The 17947-nt window shown below is 46.3% G+C and overlaps 1 protein-coding gene across 5 annotated transcripts in view; it reads left to right on the top strand.

Moving 5' to 3' along the window:
- PEX14 (peroxisomal biogenesis factor 14) overlaps window positions 1-17947 on the top strand; it is a 138946-nt gene that overhangs the window by 47237 nt on the left and 73762 nt on the right. For all 5 annotated transcript variants that reach the window (XM_080802670.1, XM_080802666.1, XM_080802667.1 and 2 more), the window contains exon 3: window positions 3774-3858. In XM_080802670.1, coding sequence (XP_080658796.1) covers window positions 3774-3858 — 85 coding nt within the window. The remainder of the gene's footprint in view (window positions 1-3773; window positions 3859-17947) is intronic.

The raw sequence follows: 17947 nt of genomic DNA, 5'->3' as shown, positions 1-17947 counted from the left end.
GTGCAAGAGGAGGGGAAAGGAGCGCCGATTCCACGTTTCTCGTGGGCTCAACAGCGAGTGGCTTCCCACAGCGGCATTAGGTGCTTTGCACCAGAATTTTCCCTGGCTTGCTGCACTCCCACAACATGTGCAATAAAGTTCCTGTCTCCGTTTTACATCTTTGACATTGAGGCGGAAGATTTGGCCTGAATTTATGTAATTTAGTTGGGCACAAATATAACCCATGAATAGTCACATTCATCTCCTAATTAGAAAATCAAACGATAATACAGGACAGGCTGCAGGCACCCCATCACGGGGGCCAACAAAAGCATGCTGTGTGTGTTGGGCCTCTGCGGAGGAAGAGTCAGTTGAGTTGCTTCATGAAGTTAATGAAAAGTGTCCAACAATGGGTGAATGAAAGATGCGGCCGAGGGGCGCTGGCAGTTATTAGTGTGCTAAAATCTTTGCATTGTGGGTAAAGATTTGGGGGAAATCTTGGACCATCTGTAGATGAATCAGCGGGCATATAAAATTCCAGATTGGACAGGCCTTTCCCCCCTTTTGTGGCGCCAGGGACTCGGGCGGCGGGGTGGGGTCAGGGAACGGGGTGGGGTGGGGGGGAGTAAAGAGTAGCCGAAGAATAATTAGTGAAGGCGGAGCGAGGTTTTCCCGTGTTCACACTTACACGGAGCTGCTTCCCTGGGTATCTTTCTTATTCAGCACATTATGTTGAGGCTGTTAGTTTGGATGCTTTATATTTTTGCGTCTGGCGTAGCGATACCGCCGCTGTTAAATATGTGATTTGCCTGTCGCCTGCATTTTCAGACAAAGATCAAGAGGAACATAAACAAGCCCCAAATATACTTTATGTAGGTGTTTGGCAGGATGATTTTATATGGCTTGAAATTAGTGAATGGAAACTTTAAAAGAAATTGTTCATATTTTTGCAAGTTTGAAGTGTGCCGGGACTTTGTCAAATTCCCGTTAAAATAAATACGTCAATTTCATCTCCCTTCCGAATTCATTTATCTTGCTTTTTTAAAAGGTGTTTTCTACTTTACCTGATGTTTAAATTGGATTCGCTCGTTTATGCTGTTCTTTGCTATATCCCCCACGTTTTTCTTAAATGAATTACTAATGACAGAGCACTCCATCATTCCCTCTCTACAGCCACTTTAAGGAAAGCATGGTGATCTAAACCTTTTAACCTATTAAAGATGATTTTTCCCAATTGAATCAGACCCACCACAGGTGTAATAACTAATCATTTAAACTACACCTGCTATTATGTATTTTTAAGCCATTATGCGTGTTGGATAGATGATAATTCATGTTTATTGCATTGTCCGATGGATCCGTTTTGCCTACACTAGGCTGATTAATGTATTTAAAGAAATAAGAGATGCAATTTTTAAAAAAAAATTGATGGAATGCGCCAAGCACTGCATTGAGTGCACCATTAAACCCATCAGAACTTTGCTCTCTGACCAGAAATGCATATACCAAGGACTATATTAAAAAAGCAAGGTGAAACCTGTGCATTTTAGTGGTGGGATTCTGTTTTCTTTCTCTGTCATGGAAAATTTTGGAAGGATGAAGGAAAGGTCGATGCTTCTATGGGTAAATGAGAGGAGCCGTGCCGTTAATATCTGCTGCTTGAGACCCGCTCATCCACATTCCCTCTGACACCTGGTGCACACGCCGGCGCGTGCACTCTCTGCCGCATGATACTGGTGCCGTAATTGTCTTGTGTGTGGAAGGTGTGTTTTTCCTCCAGAGGAAGAACAGTCATCCCCGAGCCATCTGAACCAGGCCGATGGCCGCTGACCCCGTGGGGCCTGTGACTGTGTAGCTGTCCACTCCTTCCTGGACATGGGCCTCTCTTCCTCTTGTCTCTCACCTTCCTCCTTCCCCACGGCCTCTTCCCATTTCTCCTCTCCCCACTTCTTCTGCCTCCCCTTCTGGTCCAGCTCCTCTGCTTTCAACGCTTGTCCCATGGCCACCTTCTCCCCTGCCGCTCCGTCCTCCTCCCCGCTTCTGTTTTCCTCTTCTCTCTCTCCCTTCTCCCACCGGTTCATTAAAATGCATCCATTTTGTCGATGTCTATCAGATTTTTCTTAGATTTGGTACCACCCGAGGGGCGTGCATGCGGAGTTGGGTGTCTAGAATCTGGAGCATCGGTTCTTCTCTGAGTCCAGGGCTGGTTGACTACCACCGCAGCTCATGATGGGCGTTAAGAGGTTCGCAGTGCTGGACGGATTACAGCCAGTCTCCAGGAACATGAATGTGTCTTATCGCTGCCGGGCCTGCATCTGCAGGTCTGGGACACCTGAATTCATCCTTCAGGGAGAATGTCTCGGGCAGCCTCCAATAGAGGGATTACAGGGGAAGGTACATAAGGGAATTGACCTGGCTATCCCCCCCCCCGCCCCCATTTATCCTCATATCTTTTGTTACCAGAGAGGTCTGGCTGGTCTCAGGATTAAATTCATATAAAATATGAGGGGAATACTTGTGAGTTGTCATCCTTTGATAGTCACAGTACTTCGTGTTGAGTCTCTGGATAGCTGCCACCCTGAGTCTGAAGGATCTTAGAAAAATTCTTTATGTTTGGTCCCTTACAAATGTTTTCTTTCAACAGCTTGGGAGTGAACACCGGGGTCTGTTGACTTTACCTGTAACGCGAGACTGTATTATTCTTTTGGTCTTGATGAGATGAATAATGCCAGTCATTTAAAATGGCCCCTTTCCTCTGTGGGGCAGGTTGTCGTGTCCCACCCATTGCAGTAGTGCCTGGGACGGAACGCACACAAGCGACGTGCAAACACACGCGTCCTGTGTGCCGGGTGGCGCGAAGGCTAACACCTTCAGTGGTTTTCCTTCCACCCCCTCCTTGGCTTATTTGCAGATATGAAGATTTCATTAAATAATACCATTACCAGAGATGGGGGAGCATCTGTCAGTCTGTCAGCTTTTAGCCGTGAAACCCCAAACTTTGTCCTTTGAAGTCTCTTCAGTATTGAGCTCCGTTGCATAAGAGGGACCAGTGTGAGTGGCCGTGTGCGTCGTCTCTTATGTAATCCTTCCCAGCCGGTCTGTGCTCAGCACTTCGCCAGGCTCTGTGGAGGCAGCTTGGTCTCTTCTCCTCAGATGCTTGCAGTGTAGTTGGGGAGGCAGCCTGAACATTAGAAGACAGTATAATTATGTCTTCAATTATATGGTACACACTACGAGCATTAAAGAATTTAAGAGAATAGGGAGATCAGAGATGGCTTGCTTACTTAGGGAAGGCTTCGAGGAGTTAGCACAGCTATAAAAGGGCCGTGCTGGTGTGCATGCATGTGTGTGTGTGTGTGTGTGTGTGTGTGTGTACATGTGTACGTGTGTGTGTGTGTGATGTTTAAACTGGTAGAGGGGAGAAGAGAGACCTTTTAGAACAAGGGCATAGCTCGAGCACAAGGATTGTGACATGGATGAGCATCGCCAGGAGAGGGCTACCTGCCGAGGAGTAGGAACATTCGGCTTGAACAGGGAGAAAAGGAAAAGATTATGGCAGGTCTTAAAAGCTAGACTGAGGGGATTAGGTTTGATAGAAACAGATACAGGAAGCCAGTGGGAACTGACATAGTCTCTTATTTAGGTAGATTTTAGATGTGAGAAACAACTGATTATATATTTGACCACAGTGGTGTGCTTATTTCTGCGGACCTAGGATAAACGGGTGGGATTTTTAATCTTGAAATTCAGACTATTGAAGTTTACTTTTCTCTCTCTTTTATCTCCCCGACCAGATTGCCACAGCAGTGAAGTTTCTACAGAATTCCCGGGTCCGCCAGAGCCCACTTGCAACCAGGAGAGCATTCCTTAAGAAGAAAGGTACAGGTTCCCCATGGCCATGCAGCGTGGCCTGCAGAAAGGGACTGGGGACGGGACAGATGGAAGCCATGGTGTTGCTGGAGGGACCTTCCGTAGCTGTCCCGTTGGGGTGGGGGTGAGGGGAGCCCCCTCAGTGGGAATGCAGGCTTCTTTCCTTAACAGTGGAGCAGAGAGATGATACTGTCTGGATGACCCAGCACCAGATGTAAGGCCAACAGCTTAGTCCAAGACAGCCTGGCATGGGCAGCAAGAAGAGGCCCACTGGATAAGACTGGAGGACTTCGCTTCTGGTCCGTTCCTCTGCTAATACGACCCTGGCTACACAGTGACTGGCTTTAGGTTAGGAGGTCAGCTGCCTCCGTAAAGAATCAGGAAGAAAGAAATTGAAGGACGAGGGAAATGAGATGACTAAACAAGGTCAGGTTAAGGTCAAGCTTGGGGTCAGTCTGATTTACGGATTGAAGTGGTAAATTACTGGTTTTATGGTATTTCTGTAAGCAGGGATTAAATGGGTCTTGACAAATTCAATATTGTCCAAAGCAGAAAGAATCTCTTCTGGCTCTGTTGCAATTTAGGATTTTTTCTTGTTCTGTAAAATACAAAGCAAACCCCAAAACAAACAAAAAAAGGAATCTGGCTTTTTTACTCTTTGAACATCTGATTTTCTAGAAAGCTGGAAAGTTATGTAGAGGCCCTTATACACTATGGTGGGGGGAGCGTTTTCTTCCTCCTCCTCCACCTCCCCCTGCCCAGCCCCGGCAAACAAAACTCTTTTTCCTTCAGGAGCTGGAATGTCAGCTTCAGAATTCGAGGTTGTGAGCTTTAAGTCAGCCGTGGCTGGAATAGAAGACGGAGTGGTATGATGGTGTTTCCCTGGTCTGCCCCATGGCGTCCCACTGCAGAGATGCTCGCAGGACCATGTCCCAGGCCTGCACCCTTGGGGTCGGGGCAGAATGAGCCTGAAGCTCTCCATTTGCAGGCATCTGTTCAGAGGTAGCCTTAGGGCTGGCCTCTGCGATGGAGTTGGTGAGGGGCGCTGTGCATTTGCAGGCGGCATCGCGCTCGCCCCCCATCAGTGGGAGGTTATTACAATTTGGAGTGCGTTGGCCGGCCTCTCTACTCCGCAACCATCATGCCATAAAAGAGTTTTTCCTTGAAATATGTGTACCTATGGGGAGTAATTAATCATAAAAGCTTGGGGATTTCAGCTCTCTCATCAAAGCATCGAAGCCGGGGAAAGCTGAGCCTAAAAGCTGTGCTGATTACCCGGGGTAACCTGAGACAAAATCTATGGTTGCCGAGAGATCCTCTGCCCCAGTATATTGTGCGGTATTATAACTGCCTGATCTTCTCTCCCACTGACAATGACCAGTTATTCCTCATTTTCTCTCAAACGCGGCTGGGTTAGAATTTCATTTGCAGAAGGTATTTAGAGCAATTTAGAGACAAATGTCTCTGGTGTTTGCTCGGCACTTCCCCACCGCAGGCTTTGCTGAGCAGTTTTAGTATCGGGAGCTCCATCTAATCTGTTTAATTTTAATAAATCCCTGACTGGGAGAGGGAGAGGGAAAAAAAGAGAGAGAGAGAAACTCTGGACCAAATAATACTTCTTTTGAGTTAGTTGGCTGATAATTACTGTGGAGAGGAAACTGTTTTGTGCAATTATTATTTGTTGCTCCTTTAAAAATAACACAAAACAAAACTGATCGATTAGTTAACCCATCAAAGAAGAGTGTTTGCCCTACACATGCCCCATTCTGGGCCCCGGGGACTCAGCAGAGAAGAGGGCAGACAGCAACCCTGCCCTCGCCGGGCTGACATTCTAAGGGGAAGGCAGTCATTTAACCAATGAGAAAACGAGATCCATAGTATGTAGAGTGTCAGGTGCCGCGCCGGGTGCGCAGGGCTGAGGAACACCAGTGCTGGGCGGGGGAGCTCCAACTTTCACACCTGGACGTGGCCACCAGAGCGCACCTCTCCGAGAGGGAGATGAGGATTGGCCAGTGTGGAGTGGGCCCAGTTCCTCCTCGACCCCTGATGTGGGTGAGAGTTTTTAGAATTTCAGGCAGCAGGAACCCGGAGAGGCCTCCTACCTTTCTTCCTCTAAAGAGAGCCACAGGAGTCTACCCTGCGCCTCCGTCCAGAATCACTGGCCGTAATCACCCATCTCCATTATCCTGTAAAATGCTGCTTCAGTCAGTAATTATCTGTTTCCGAGTTGAGTCCCAGTAGGGTTAGTTCTGGCAGGACCTTTTCTGGGCAGAGGATTCCAAGATTTGATTGGAGTCTGGGGAAGAAGCGCCCCTACGTGGATTTACACTTCACTTTTTAAATTTCCGACTGTTCCTTGGGTCAGGTGTGCACGGTCCGCAGCCGGCGCTGACGGGGTGAGGGAGGAGGAGCTTTTGGAGAGGAGCCAGCATCTCCCCTGTCCCTAATGGTGCTTGGGAAGGAAAGAGAACTGGCTGGCTGGTGTGTAGAGGCGGGGAGGGTGTCCTGAGGGGAGGGACCAAGGTTCTGGCATCCTCCCCATGGCTCCCTGCAGGGCTCGTTGCAGGGGTGGGTTTGGAGCGCTGGCTTTGGGCGAGCTCGCAGCTACTGTAGTCTTGGCTTTTCCTAGCAAATGTCACTTCAGGGAATTGCAGTGGAGCACTGCCTTGAATTATAATCTTGACTTTCTTTTTTTTAATAAACATCTCTTTCCTGAAAAGGCAAATCCAATTTTGTTTTTCTTTTAATATTATTTAATATTTAATATAGAAATTGAGGTCCCTGTAGTGCATGTCAGTTCAGTGGAAAATGAGGGTTACTTTAGGCACATCAGCTGAGTTTGTTTTAATGTGAAGCCACAGCCCGGAGCAGGGCTGCAGCCTGCCTCTGTCACTGACAGGTTACATGTTGTGCTTTCTGATTCGGGGTGCTGGGGGCACCGGGGGCAGGCTAGTGGGGAGCGGATGGAATAGGCATGCAAGAGCCTTGGTTTGCAAAGGTCTCCTGTGTTTGTGGTTTTTTGGTTTTGTTTTGTTTTTGTGTTTTGACTTCTCTCTTAGATGCTTTAAAGTCTGAATATGGAGTCATTAATGAGAAACTTGAAGTTATTGGAATCATTTATCATTTTCCTTGAAGTTTCTACTGCCATTTTGTGTAATTTACAACATTTCTTTCTTTTATCGGGAATTTTTTGGATGGAAGAGAAAAGCAGCTGTTCACCTTCGGAGTATTGGAATAAACGTTTTTGTTTTCCTTCCAAGCACTCGATTTTGCAGATGGCACATCAGCCACACAGGCAGCCACGCATGAGCATCACTGGACTGTGCGTGGGGTTTATGCCCTCCTGGAACTGGACCACATATGGAGGCCGTTCTCACCAGGCAGACATCATGTCTGGGCTTTAAGTGGGCTGCAGTTCAAGAGGTTAGAGCAGCTTATAAACAGCCATAGAATCGGTCCAGAAAGTTGAAGGCTTGGACAGTGTTGTCAATAGGCTTACGTTGATTTGACACCCTATCCGACCACAAAGTGTAGGAGGCAGGCTGCTTCCAAACATGTTGGCAAGCTGAGTGTGAGGTGGGTAAAAGTGATGCCTGTTCGTTGTGGGGGGCACGAGGGGAGTAGGTGAGGTGGGGGGAAGATAGCGCTGCCTGGTAGCTTACTCCTAATATATCTGTTGCAGAGCAGGCTTCTAGAAAAATGAGCATCATTCACTTCTCTGTGTAATCCTGTATAATGGGGCCTGGGTGGTGTTGGATGAGACTTGTGCTCATTGTGCCCTTCTCAAGTGTGTAAGTAAAGAGCTGTTTTCTCGCTCATCTAATAAATAGTCCAGGGGGAAAGAAAACTAAACAAAAGAGACACACCACCATCCTTTCTCATTCTAAAAGGTGAAACAAGATCTTATCTTTCTTCTGTTCCTGGAAGCGGAACCCCTAATAGCAAAGCCGCCTCCTTGCTGGAAATGAACTTGAGGAAGAAACCTGATGGTCTCAACCTTGGTAGTAGGGTAGAGGTGAAGGGCTGATCTCGATGGAGTATTTCAAGGGGGAGTAAATTCTTACACAGATTTCAATTTAACTCTCTTTTATTACTTTTCTTTTTTATCATTTACGTCCATTTCATGAGGTAGTTTGCATGTCCTTGAATGGAATCTCGTTACCATGAAAGCTTTTTTAGCATTGATTTCATAACAGTCTTAATTTAATAGCTCCGTCATTACTGAGAAGCTCTGGGAGTGGGGCCCTGGCTTTCCAGGTCACTGACCTTTTAATTACAAACCTTGTTCTGATGGCCAGGTTATCGACTGGACAGCTCCCAGCTTGTGCCCCCAGGATGAGAACGAAAATAACTGTTTCCTCCCCCATCTCCAGGAAAAAAAAAATTGTAACCTCATGTGTTTCTAAAATTAATTTTCTCCTTCAGCTTTACTTTGTAATTAATTCTTTAATGTGTCTTAGTGAAGCCAGAAGTATTTTTATAAGGCTGTTTTTTCTAGAGCTTGAGTCCAGCAGAGAGCTTGAGGGGGCAGGGAAGGAAGACCCCATGCTTGGCTGTGGCCCATTTCCTCGCCCTCAGAAACTTCTGTGGCTGAACTGGAAGGAAGGGTATTGGCTCTGTGAGGGGTTGTCTGGCCCTTCTGATTCTTTCTTAATGAGATGTGGATTGTGGCATCGAGACTCAGATTCATTCCTGCATTTGCTGGAGTAATTGTGTCTTTTCTGTCATGGACGTTTTATTTTATTTCTCTGTTTTTTTAAAAAGTAGTCTCTACCGCCAGTGTGGGGCTTGAACCCACGACCCCGAAGTCAGAGACACATGCTCCACCGACAGAGCCCACTGGGTGCCCCTAACACGGACATTTTAAAAAGATGCTCCCCTTCCGGGCAAAGATGGGGATTAGGTGATTTTTCTCATTGTCTTACCTCTCTGTTAGAGATGACTGGAAGAAACAAAATACCCGACCTCGAGAGTTCTGCTCAGTGATGAGGTTGAACTGGATTAGATGATCTAGGTTCTCTCTCACTGTTGATGAAGAGGGAAAGAAAGAGGAGAGGATGGTGGCTGGTAAGTAGGGTGGCCCCTGGCTCTGGTTTGCCCCACACTGTCGTGGCTTTAACACTGGAACTCCTGTGTCCCGGAATTCCTGTGTTCCTTAGGTCCGGGCACACGGGTCACCCCACCCCGGCAGGGCAAGCCTTACCCCAGAGTGTGAGTGACCCAGAGAGACAAACTGGGTGTGGTTTTGGAAGCTGGAGGAAGAAGTTCACCAGCAGTCAGTCCCCGAGAGTCCCGCCTGCAGTCCAGTGGCATTTCCTCAGACACTGCCTGCTGTCGCTCCCCTGGAGCCCGGCCTGGCATGGGTCCCGTGCGGAGAGCCTCTGGGCCTGCAGGCGAGTGAGGAGCTGCCGGTGCCCGAGCAGACAGGGCTGTGTACGGCAGCCTCCGGCTTGTTCCTGAGGATGATTGAGCACCTCCATCCATCTGTTGTGAACGGACCGTCTTCCTTCCCTGCCAGTCTTGCATCTGCAAATCCGTCACCTGCTGTTCTGGACCAGCCTATCCATCACACTGACTGGTGTTCCCCCCATCAATTTTCCTGCTCCCCTTGTTATCCAAACTTGTCTTAAACTCCAGAGATTTTTTTCAGCATCCAGGATGAGGGCTGCAGCAGCTAGACCGGCGGAAGGCTGTAGAAATGGGGACACCATGGCTTCCCTGTTCAGAGGGGGAGCTGGTGGCACTTGTTCCCCCAAGAGTCACGTGGTTCCTACACTTCAACCCTCCACGGGGGACCACGGGCCAGAGGAGCTTTGGGGGTGGGGGTGGGGCGGGCAAAGCTCTTTTGGATTTAGCCAGTTGCTTTGAGGTTTTTCCTGAAAATGACGAATGATTCCTCTTTTCTTAACCTTGTGTGCCTGCAACAAGGCCACAAAGAAAAGCAAAGTGACATTATCATGTGTGGTAGTAGTAGTTTTGAAGTTTTTTTTTTTTTCTTTTGGAAAGGTAAGCTATGTACGTGGCTTCAGATATTAAAACCGTAAGGAAAGATGTGGTAAAAAATTAGTCTTCCTTTCGTCTCTTTTTCCCGTCCCCCTCATTCTCTTTTCCAGAGGATGCTTCTATTTATTCAGTTTCTTCTGTATCATTCCCAAGATCATCTATCCATATAAAAGCACGTTAATATTTATTACTCCTCTCAGAAAAGCACAAACACTTTAAATACAGTAGTAGCATATTTTACACTTCACCTTTACACTTGACATTACATTTGGGCATTCATTCCACATCAGCACCTACAGATTGGACTCATTCTTCTCAGTGGCTGCGTAGTACTCCAGGATGAGCGTGTGTCAGAAATTTTTTTTAACCAGTCCCAAATTAGTGGACATTTAGATTGGTTCCTGCCTTCTGCGAATGCCCCAGCAAATATTCTCCTGTCGACATTGTTGACCCCGTGTTAGTTGGCACGATGCTAAAGTAGAAGCGCTTTGCATACGTGACTAGGCCAGGGTATATTTTTCTTGCTTAAGGTTTTGTGAGACTTTGAATAGAAAGAATATAGAAAGAATATAAAAGTGCTTTCTAATATAAACGTGACTTAGGTAGAAGGAGATTAATGAGAAAAGGCTGCATAACAAATTGTCATTAATGCTTACCACAGATTTGGATTCCGAGAGGTCGTTCTGGTCATTGGTTTGGTTACAGGAAAAATGTTTTCTAAAAGAATCTTTTTTCAGCCCCCCCTTTTTAAAAAAAATTTTTTATTTTTTATTTTATTTTTTTAAGATTTAATTCATTCACCTGACAGACAGAGAGAGATCACAAGTAGGTAGAGAGGCAGGCAGAGAGAGAGGAGGAAGCAGGCTCCCTGCCGAGCAGAGAGCCCGATGCGGGGCTCAGTCCGAGGACCCTGGGATCATGACCTGAGCCGAAGGCAGAGGCACCCCTCAGCCCCTTTTTGAAGGGATGTGGGCTCAGAAATTTACTTCTTGATGCAAAAAAGCATTCAAATAAATGGAAAGCTTCAGAAACTTGGCTGCAGCCTGTTCCAAATGGAACACACAGCTTCATTTTCTTTTGTCATTTTTTGATGTTTTACGGGTCTTTGGCCATTGGTTAGGTGGTCGGTCTTTATTCAGTACCTGTTGTGTGCAGAGTGTTACCATGTTAGGCACTTCCTGAGAGAAGAACGAAGCACCTGTCTTTCACAGTGTAAGAGGCTCCTTAGAAGAAGGGGGGGCGGGGGTGGAGTGCCTCTGAACAGTGTCTACACGGACCCGCAAAGGGCGCCAGTGTCTCAGTGAGAAGGCGGCCCTGTCCGACTCGGACAGACCGGCGTGTAAAGCTCGCTGGGCTGTGAGTCCCTCGAAGGCAGAGACTGTCTGGCTCATCCCAGCTTCCTCCATCACCAGCGGAGCCAGCCCCAGTGAGAGGCTAAGGCTAAGGAGGGAGGGCCTGGGCAAACTAGGAATAGAAGGTGCTTACCAGGACGAGTTGCAGAAGGAGTTCGGTTTTTCTTGACTTGACAGCTGCACACATCTGTTCGTCTCCGGTGCACACGTAAGGCAGTTTCAGGACTGCTAGCCTGTTCGCCGTCACCGACTGGAGTACAGTGTTTGTATGCAGTTCTTTTTGTCTTTAGCCTTGTTAGTGTCCAGTGAAAATGCTCTTTTCCAGTTACTTAGGTCAACAGAGTTCCCTCTTAACTGTCTTAACGTGGACAACCCGGGAGGCAGTGGTTGTAGATGGTCAAAAGAGTGGGGAAGCGAGGCTCATGCGGAGGCTCATGCAGAGGCTTACGTGCTGTTAGCTGGGTTGGCCCCTGGGCTCTGCAGAGAAGAGAATTGAGGTTGGTGAGATGGGCAACAAGGAAGGAGTCAGCCTTAGGACTCGATATTATAAATCATGGTTGACAGCAGTATTTGAACCAGTTGAAACTCTGTCACGGTGCTTTCGAGGAAGTTAACTCTGGGCTCTGCATTTAAACTGAAGAGGCCTGGCAATATAGAACCCAGGGAGAAGGCCCTGCCACATCTCTTGTCAAGTGTGGAGGATCTGGATGGGGAAGGTGGCAGCAAAGATGGAAATAAGAATGCCAGCACAGGGGCTCCCGGGGGGCTCAGTCAGTTAAGTGTCTGCCTTCGGCTCAGGTCATGGTCTCAGGGTCCTGGGATCGAGTCCCGGATTGGACTCCCTGCTCAGTGGGGAGCCTGCTTCTCCCTCTGCCGCTACCCCCTGCACCTGCTGCCTGCTCGTGCTCTCTCTCTCACTCTTAACTAAATACAATCTTTTAAAAAAAAAAATGCCAGCATATTTATGTAAAGAATTTCATGGTTTACGAAACACAGATTAATTTCTTCTTCATTATCATCTTTTAGTAGGCAAGTTAGTAAACATTTGTTGAATGAATGAATACGTGATTTAATGAATCTCCCATTTTATAGATGAGGACACGGAGGCTCAGAAAGATTAGGTAGTGCAAATACGTGGCAGAAGTAGAGGTAGGACCAAGTCTTCTGACTAGAATTCTTTGAACTCTGCCCCATTATTTCTGGCAAGAAAGGACAGAGCTACAGACATTGCAGGAAAAAGAGTAAGCCACGCTCAGTAGAAGACTGGGTATGAGAGGTGCAGGAGACGGGACCGGAGACTCAGGGTGGTTTTGGTGTGTTAAGCAGATTTACAGAGGTCTAACTGACAAAGAATAAACTATATATATTTAAATTGTGCAACATTAAATTTTTGACGTGTGTATAGCTGTGTATAGCTGTGAAACCATCTCTGTAGTCAAGAGAGTGAGCACCCTGGTCACACCCAGATGTTTCCTCCTTCTGCCACACACCCCACCCCCCACTCCCCACTCTGGTTGCCATGTAAGCTCCAGTCTGCTTTCTTTCACATAGATTACTTCGTACTTTCCAGAATTTTATATAAATGGGATTGTAACTGTGTATACATTTTGGTCTGGTTCTTTTCACACAGCATAATTACTCTGAGGGGTGTCTGCATTGTTATGTGTATTAGTGCTTCATTCCTTTTTTATTGCTGAATAGTATTCCATTGCTTGGATAGAATACAACTTGTTTATCCATTCTCCTGTGGATGATTATTTGAGTTTCTGATTTTTAGCTAATAAAAATAAAGCTTCTGTGAATATTTGTGTATAAATCTTTGTAGGGACATAGGATTCTTTTCTCTAGAGCAGGTACTGAGGGGTAGAATGTCTGGATCCTGCGGTAGGTGTGTGTTTAACTCTTGAACAAATTTCCAAACTGTTTCCCAAAGTGGTTGTGCCATTTTGTTCTCCCCAGTTGGGTATGAGTGTGTAGGTTTGGAGCCTGGAGAAAAGGAAGATGCAGGTGTCACATTTATAATGTCTTTTCAGTGGTAAAACCACGTGGCTTTGGAAGCATTGTTAAAAGAGACTAAATAATGCGGTCATGTTTGGAGTACTCCAGCGTGGGAGGTAAGAGTGCACAGACTGTCTGGGTTGAAATGCTAATGTCACCACTTTCTAGCTGTGTGGCCCTGGATAAAATACTTACCCTCACTGTGCTGTGGTTTGTCTATCTGTAAAATGGGGTTAATGGTAGCATTTACTACAAAAGGTTCTTGTAAGGATTAAATGAAAATAAGGTAAAAAGCATTTAGCAGAGTGCCTGGTGCTAAAAATAAGGGCTTAGTTAACGATGACCATGATATGACAGAGTATATCCTGTTAGAAGGCACACTCTTAATGGGGTGCCATCAGTTTGCTGTCATGTTATTATTTTTTTTTAATTTATTTATTTGACAGAGCTCACAAGTAGGCAGAGAGGCAGGCAGTTGGGGGGAGGGAGCAGGCTCCCTGCTGAGCAGAGAGCCTGATACGGGACTCGAGCCCAGGACCCATGACCTGAGCCGAAGGCAGAGGCTTAACCCACTGAGCCACCCAGGCACCCCACTGTCATGTTATGTTAAAAAGATAACTGTGTTGGTAGCATAAAAATCCACGTCACGAGAACCTCTAGGAATTTTGAACAGAGAGGGATTTAATACAGGCAGTTAGAAGCTTGCTCGCTATAGAAAGGGCCGGAGAGTGGAATCAAAGCCAGGCCTCCAGGAATGACTTTCAGAGCACGGAAGGAATGACTTGCCAGGGGGTGCCACTCCGCCCCCTGTTCCCATCAGGAAAGCGGGGAATCGGGAGGCTGCCACAAGAACGTTCAAGTTCAAGAGCACACCCTTGTAGCTGTGACTCAGGGATCGGGAAGTTGCCACTGCCACCACTGCAGTGTGTTCTACATCCGTAGAAATAGTAAGAGGACATTAGGGTGTGAACTTGGCTTCTGCCTCTGTAAAATTGCCCCCAACCCCCGTGAAGTGAGGGCTAGAGATTGGGCACTGCGATAGGGAACCTGGGTATTTCCAGTATCTGACTTGCCGATTGGCCCATGTTCGCCACAGTCAGAAGCAGCAGGTACAGGTCTTTGACCTCGTTTCCACTTTTCAGATCACCTGAGACTGCTCTTAACTCCCATCCAGAACCCTTGCTTCCAAGGAGTCTGGGGAGGGTAGCCTTTAGCATCCGGCGTCTCTAATAGAGGAAGGCACACTTGGAAGAGGTGGGAATGGACTCTGAGCGCCATCGGAGGAGCCCGTAGAAGAAAAAAGATTCACACATACAACATATTTGCCCCCAAACAGCTTCTAAGCACCTCTTGATCACAAGCCTCTTTCTTACTGAAGGCTTAACTCGGGATTTTTCAAGTCATTTAGATAAACATTCCACAAAATGAGGAAGGCATTCGTTGGGCTCCGAAACACTCTAATAAAAAAGTTCTGAGGAGGGAACCTGGGTGGCTCAGTGGGTTAAAGCCTCTGCTTTCGGCTCAGGTCATGATCCCGGGGTCCTGGGATCGAGTCCCACATCGGGCTCTCTGCTCGGCGGGGAGCCTGCTTCCTCCTCTCTCTCTGCCTGCCTCTCTGCCTACTTGTGATCTCTGTCAAATAAATAAATAAAAAATCTTAAAAAAAAAAAAAGTTCCGAGAGTTCACGGTTTCAGTCTTCAAGCAGGTGGCGGTGGTTTAGTTGTCGATCTGAAGTACTTCATTCAACAAAGAGCAAGTTGTGTGTATGGAGGGTTTTGTGTTTAGTCACCTGTTTTGAGAAGAGCTGGCCCGTTGGTTGTTAACGGAAGCCGTGTGGTGATGTGTCTTCAGTTTGTCTGAGAGATAAATATTGACACGTTCTTTATCTCCACTGGCTTTCTGAGCTGGTTGTAAGAGTACTTGTCAGTCCTTCCTGGCTCACTTAGGGATGGGGTCGTAATGAGATTCAGCTGCTAAGGGTGGGCAAGCGAGTTTTCACCAAAGGGACTCCATGGTATGTGGGTTTGTCTGGGCAATGTGGGACATTTAACCTAAGGTCTGACATGAGGCAATCTCTGCTTTACAATGTTTTATGTTGACTGGACTATAGTTAGAAAGATTTTCAACTAACTTTGAATAGTATTCATTCATGTACCAGTCCATTATTATATTAACATTTGTGAGGCTCTCCTGCTGTGTGTGTGTGCATGTGTTAAGAGTATCTGTATTTGGAAGCATGAGTCAGTGTGTTTTTATTTATTTATTTATAAAAAGATTTTATTTATTTATTTGCCCAGGACCCTGGGATCATGACCTGAGCTGAAGGCAGAGGCTTTAACCCACTGAGCCACCCAGGCGCCCCTAGTGTGCTTTTATTTTTAATTTACTTTTCGTTGTAGGCTTGCTAGGTTGGTCAGTCGACAGCTCTGTCTTCTTTCCATTTGGGACAGTGAGTAGAGGTCGCTCCTAACGGTCCCGAGGCAGCAGCGTGATGGGGCAAGCAGGCTCCTGTTTCCATTGAACAACTCGACTACTTTTTCCCTTCCAACTTTCCACAGGCCTGCGTCTGGTTTCGAAACCAGCCTCGTAGACACTAGTCTTCTCAGATGTTGCCCCTTTCAGCAGACAGGAGACTTGTGAGCGCTCCAGTCTCTTACTGTTAATTATTCTTTTTAGTTTGGAAGCCCTTTCGAGCAATCTTCTGTAATTAGATTGTCGAGGAGATTGTCTGTAGTAAGACAGTGGTCTTTAAGTTTTGTGTAGATTTTCAGTTTGTTAAATGATTGCAAAGGCTTTCATTCATAAAGTTGAAGTTTACTTTATCATGGCATTTCAGGGGAAAAAATCATGACCCTCTGTGATAAATTAAATATCACAACCACACAAATGTCATCTTTTCAACGAAACCTAAAAGTGCAGAGGAACGGGGCTCTCGTCCACTCTGTTTTGGGCTTCAAGCTGGATCTATATTCTCAGGCGACAGGAAAAATATTTTACCACTGACAGGGGTAAACCTGTGAAGCTGAAGAACAAAGCCATACCCTCTCCTGCTTTGCGAGTCACAAACAGAATTGTCAATTAAATTATTCTAATTGCAAAATTTGGGGTCTTGGCCGAAAGAACACAGGTTGAGTTTGAAGAAGAGGCTGTTAGAAAAATCGGTTTAACTTACAAACGGAGCTAATTTGTATAGAATGTAATTGAAAGAGAATAAATATGGAGATTCATGATGACCTCTTTTGAGTCCATTTCTGATATTTACTTACAGTTTTTTTCAGTCAGAGCCTCTCCGTGAAGCAGTCCTGAAAAGAGCAGACTAAGTACTAAAATAGAACAGAAAATAGTGCCGTTGTGTGCAAGACCTGAATACCTGATTTTGAAAGATTTTTACCCTTCATTCATGCATTCATCCAGCAAGTATTTATTGAGACTGTTTTTTTCACAAGGCATTTTGCTGGCCCTAGGACCAAGAATATCAGGGTTGATAAAATGCAGTGTTCTGGGGTGGAGACAGAAGTGTGAAATGTGCAGAATTGTCACAGCGAAGCAAAGGTGCTCTGATAGAGGGTATTGGGAGGGCAGGGGCAGGAGTGTTTGCATCGGGAGGGTCGCTGAAACCGGGCTACAAAGAACAAGAGTGTCCGCTGAGCAACAGCCATCTCAAAGACTCCAAGGCAGAAAAGGAGCCTGATGTGACCCAAGAACCCATAGTAGTCATGAGTGAAAAGAAGAGTGACATCTTACCAGCTTCCGTCTGGAGAAGCCATTGAAAAGAAAAGTTCCACTGGACTTTCATATCCGTCAGTCTGTAATGTTTCATATCATCAATGACCAAGTTCATCGCTGTTCTCCAGGCATCCCTAGCGTGTGGTCTGCTGAGCACTGTGCTGAGTGCACGCAGTGGGGACACAAAACCCATGTCATTGGAGAACTTGGTGCTGAGACTGTAGAAACTACTAGGGATGCAGTTACCGTGACTCATAAGCAAGCCCGAGGTGATTTGATACCGCCTGTAGGATCACGGCTAGCCTATATAGATTGCTTTACATTTAAAAAAGTGTTCTCACATACGTTTACTCATTTAATCTTCATGCTAACCCGAATTAGTTCCTCAAAAAAAGTGCCCGTGAGTGTGAAGGCTTTGGGCAGCCCGCTGAAGCTGAGGAACAGGTGTCTGCCATCACTGAGCCGTTGAATTTCAGTGCACCGTCTGCTCATGTGGACTGGGGCGCTCTCCTTGAAGAGTCCTGTTATTAGCAAGGAAAGCCGGAGTGACCACAGAGGTGGTTTATTTCCTGCACGCCTTTTCACATACATTTCTGTGATCAGGAATAGAAGTTGAATGTAATTTTAGTTTTATTTAGTGGGATTTTCTCGCTGCCTTCTGCGAGGGTTCTTGCCTAGAGAGCTTATTCTTGTGTTCGAGGAGAGGAAGGTTCGGGTTTGAGAGGATGGCTGTATTCGTAAATGCTGTTGACTTTGTTGTTCTGTGTGGAGGCTTTTATCAGGACAGTAAAGGGTAAACAGGGTGATCTCTGCTCTAGCGGAGAGGTCGAATGGTTGCATCACACAATCTTCTAGAGCATCTTGCAGCAAATACATGGGTTATATTAAAAATTGCAATCATATCATTTTTTATAGTAAATTGCTGACCTTATGCAGTAGAATCAGCTTTATTGAATTTCGCCAAAAATGCGTTTATAATTCTGCCATACACACATGATATTCATGTCCTTGCTGTCCA

This window comes from Martes martes (assembly GCF_963455335.1).
Source record: "Martes martes genome assembly, chromosome: 4".
In the NCBI taxonomy this organism is placed as follows: Eukaryota; Metazoa; Chordata; class Mammalia; order Carnivora; family Mustelidae; genus Martes; species Martes martes.
This window is presented reverse-complemented; position numbering and strand designations above follow the sequence as displayed.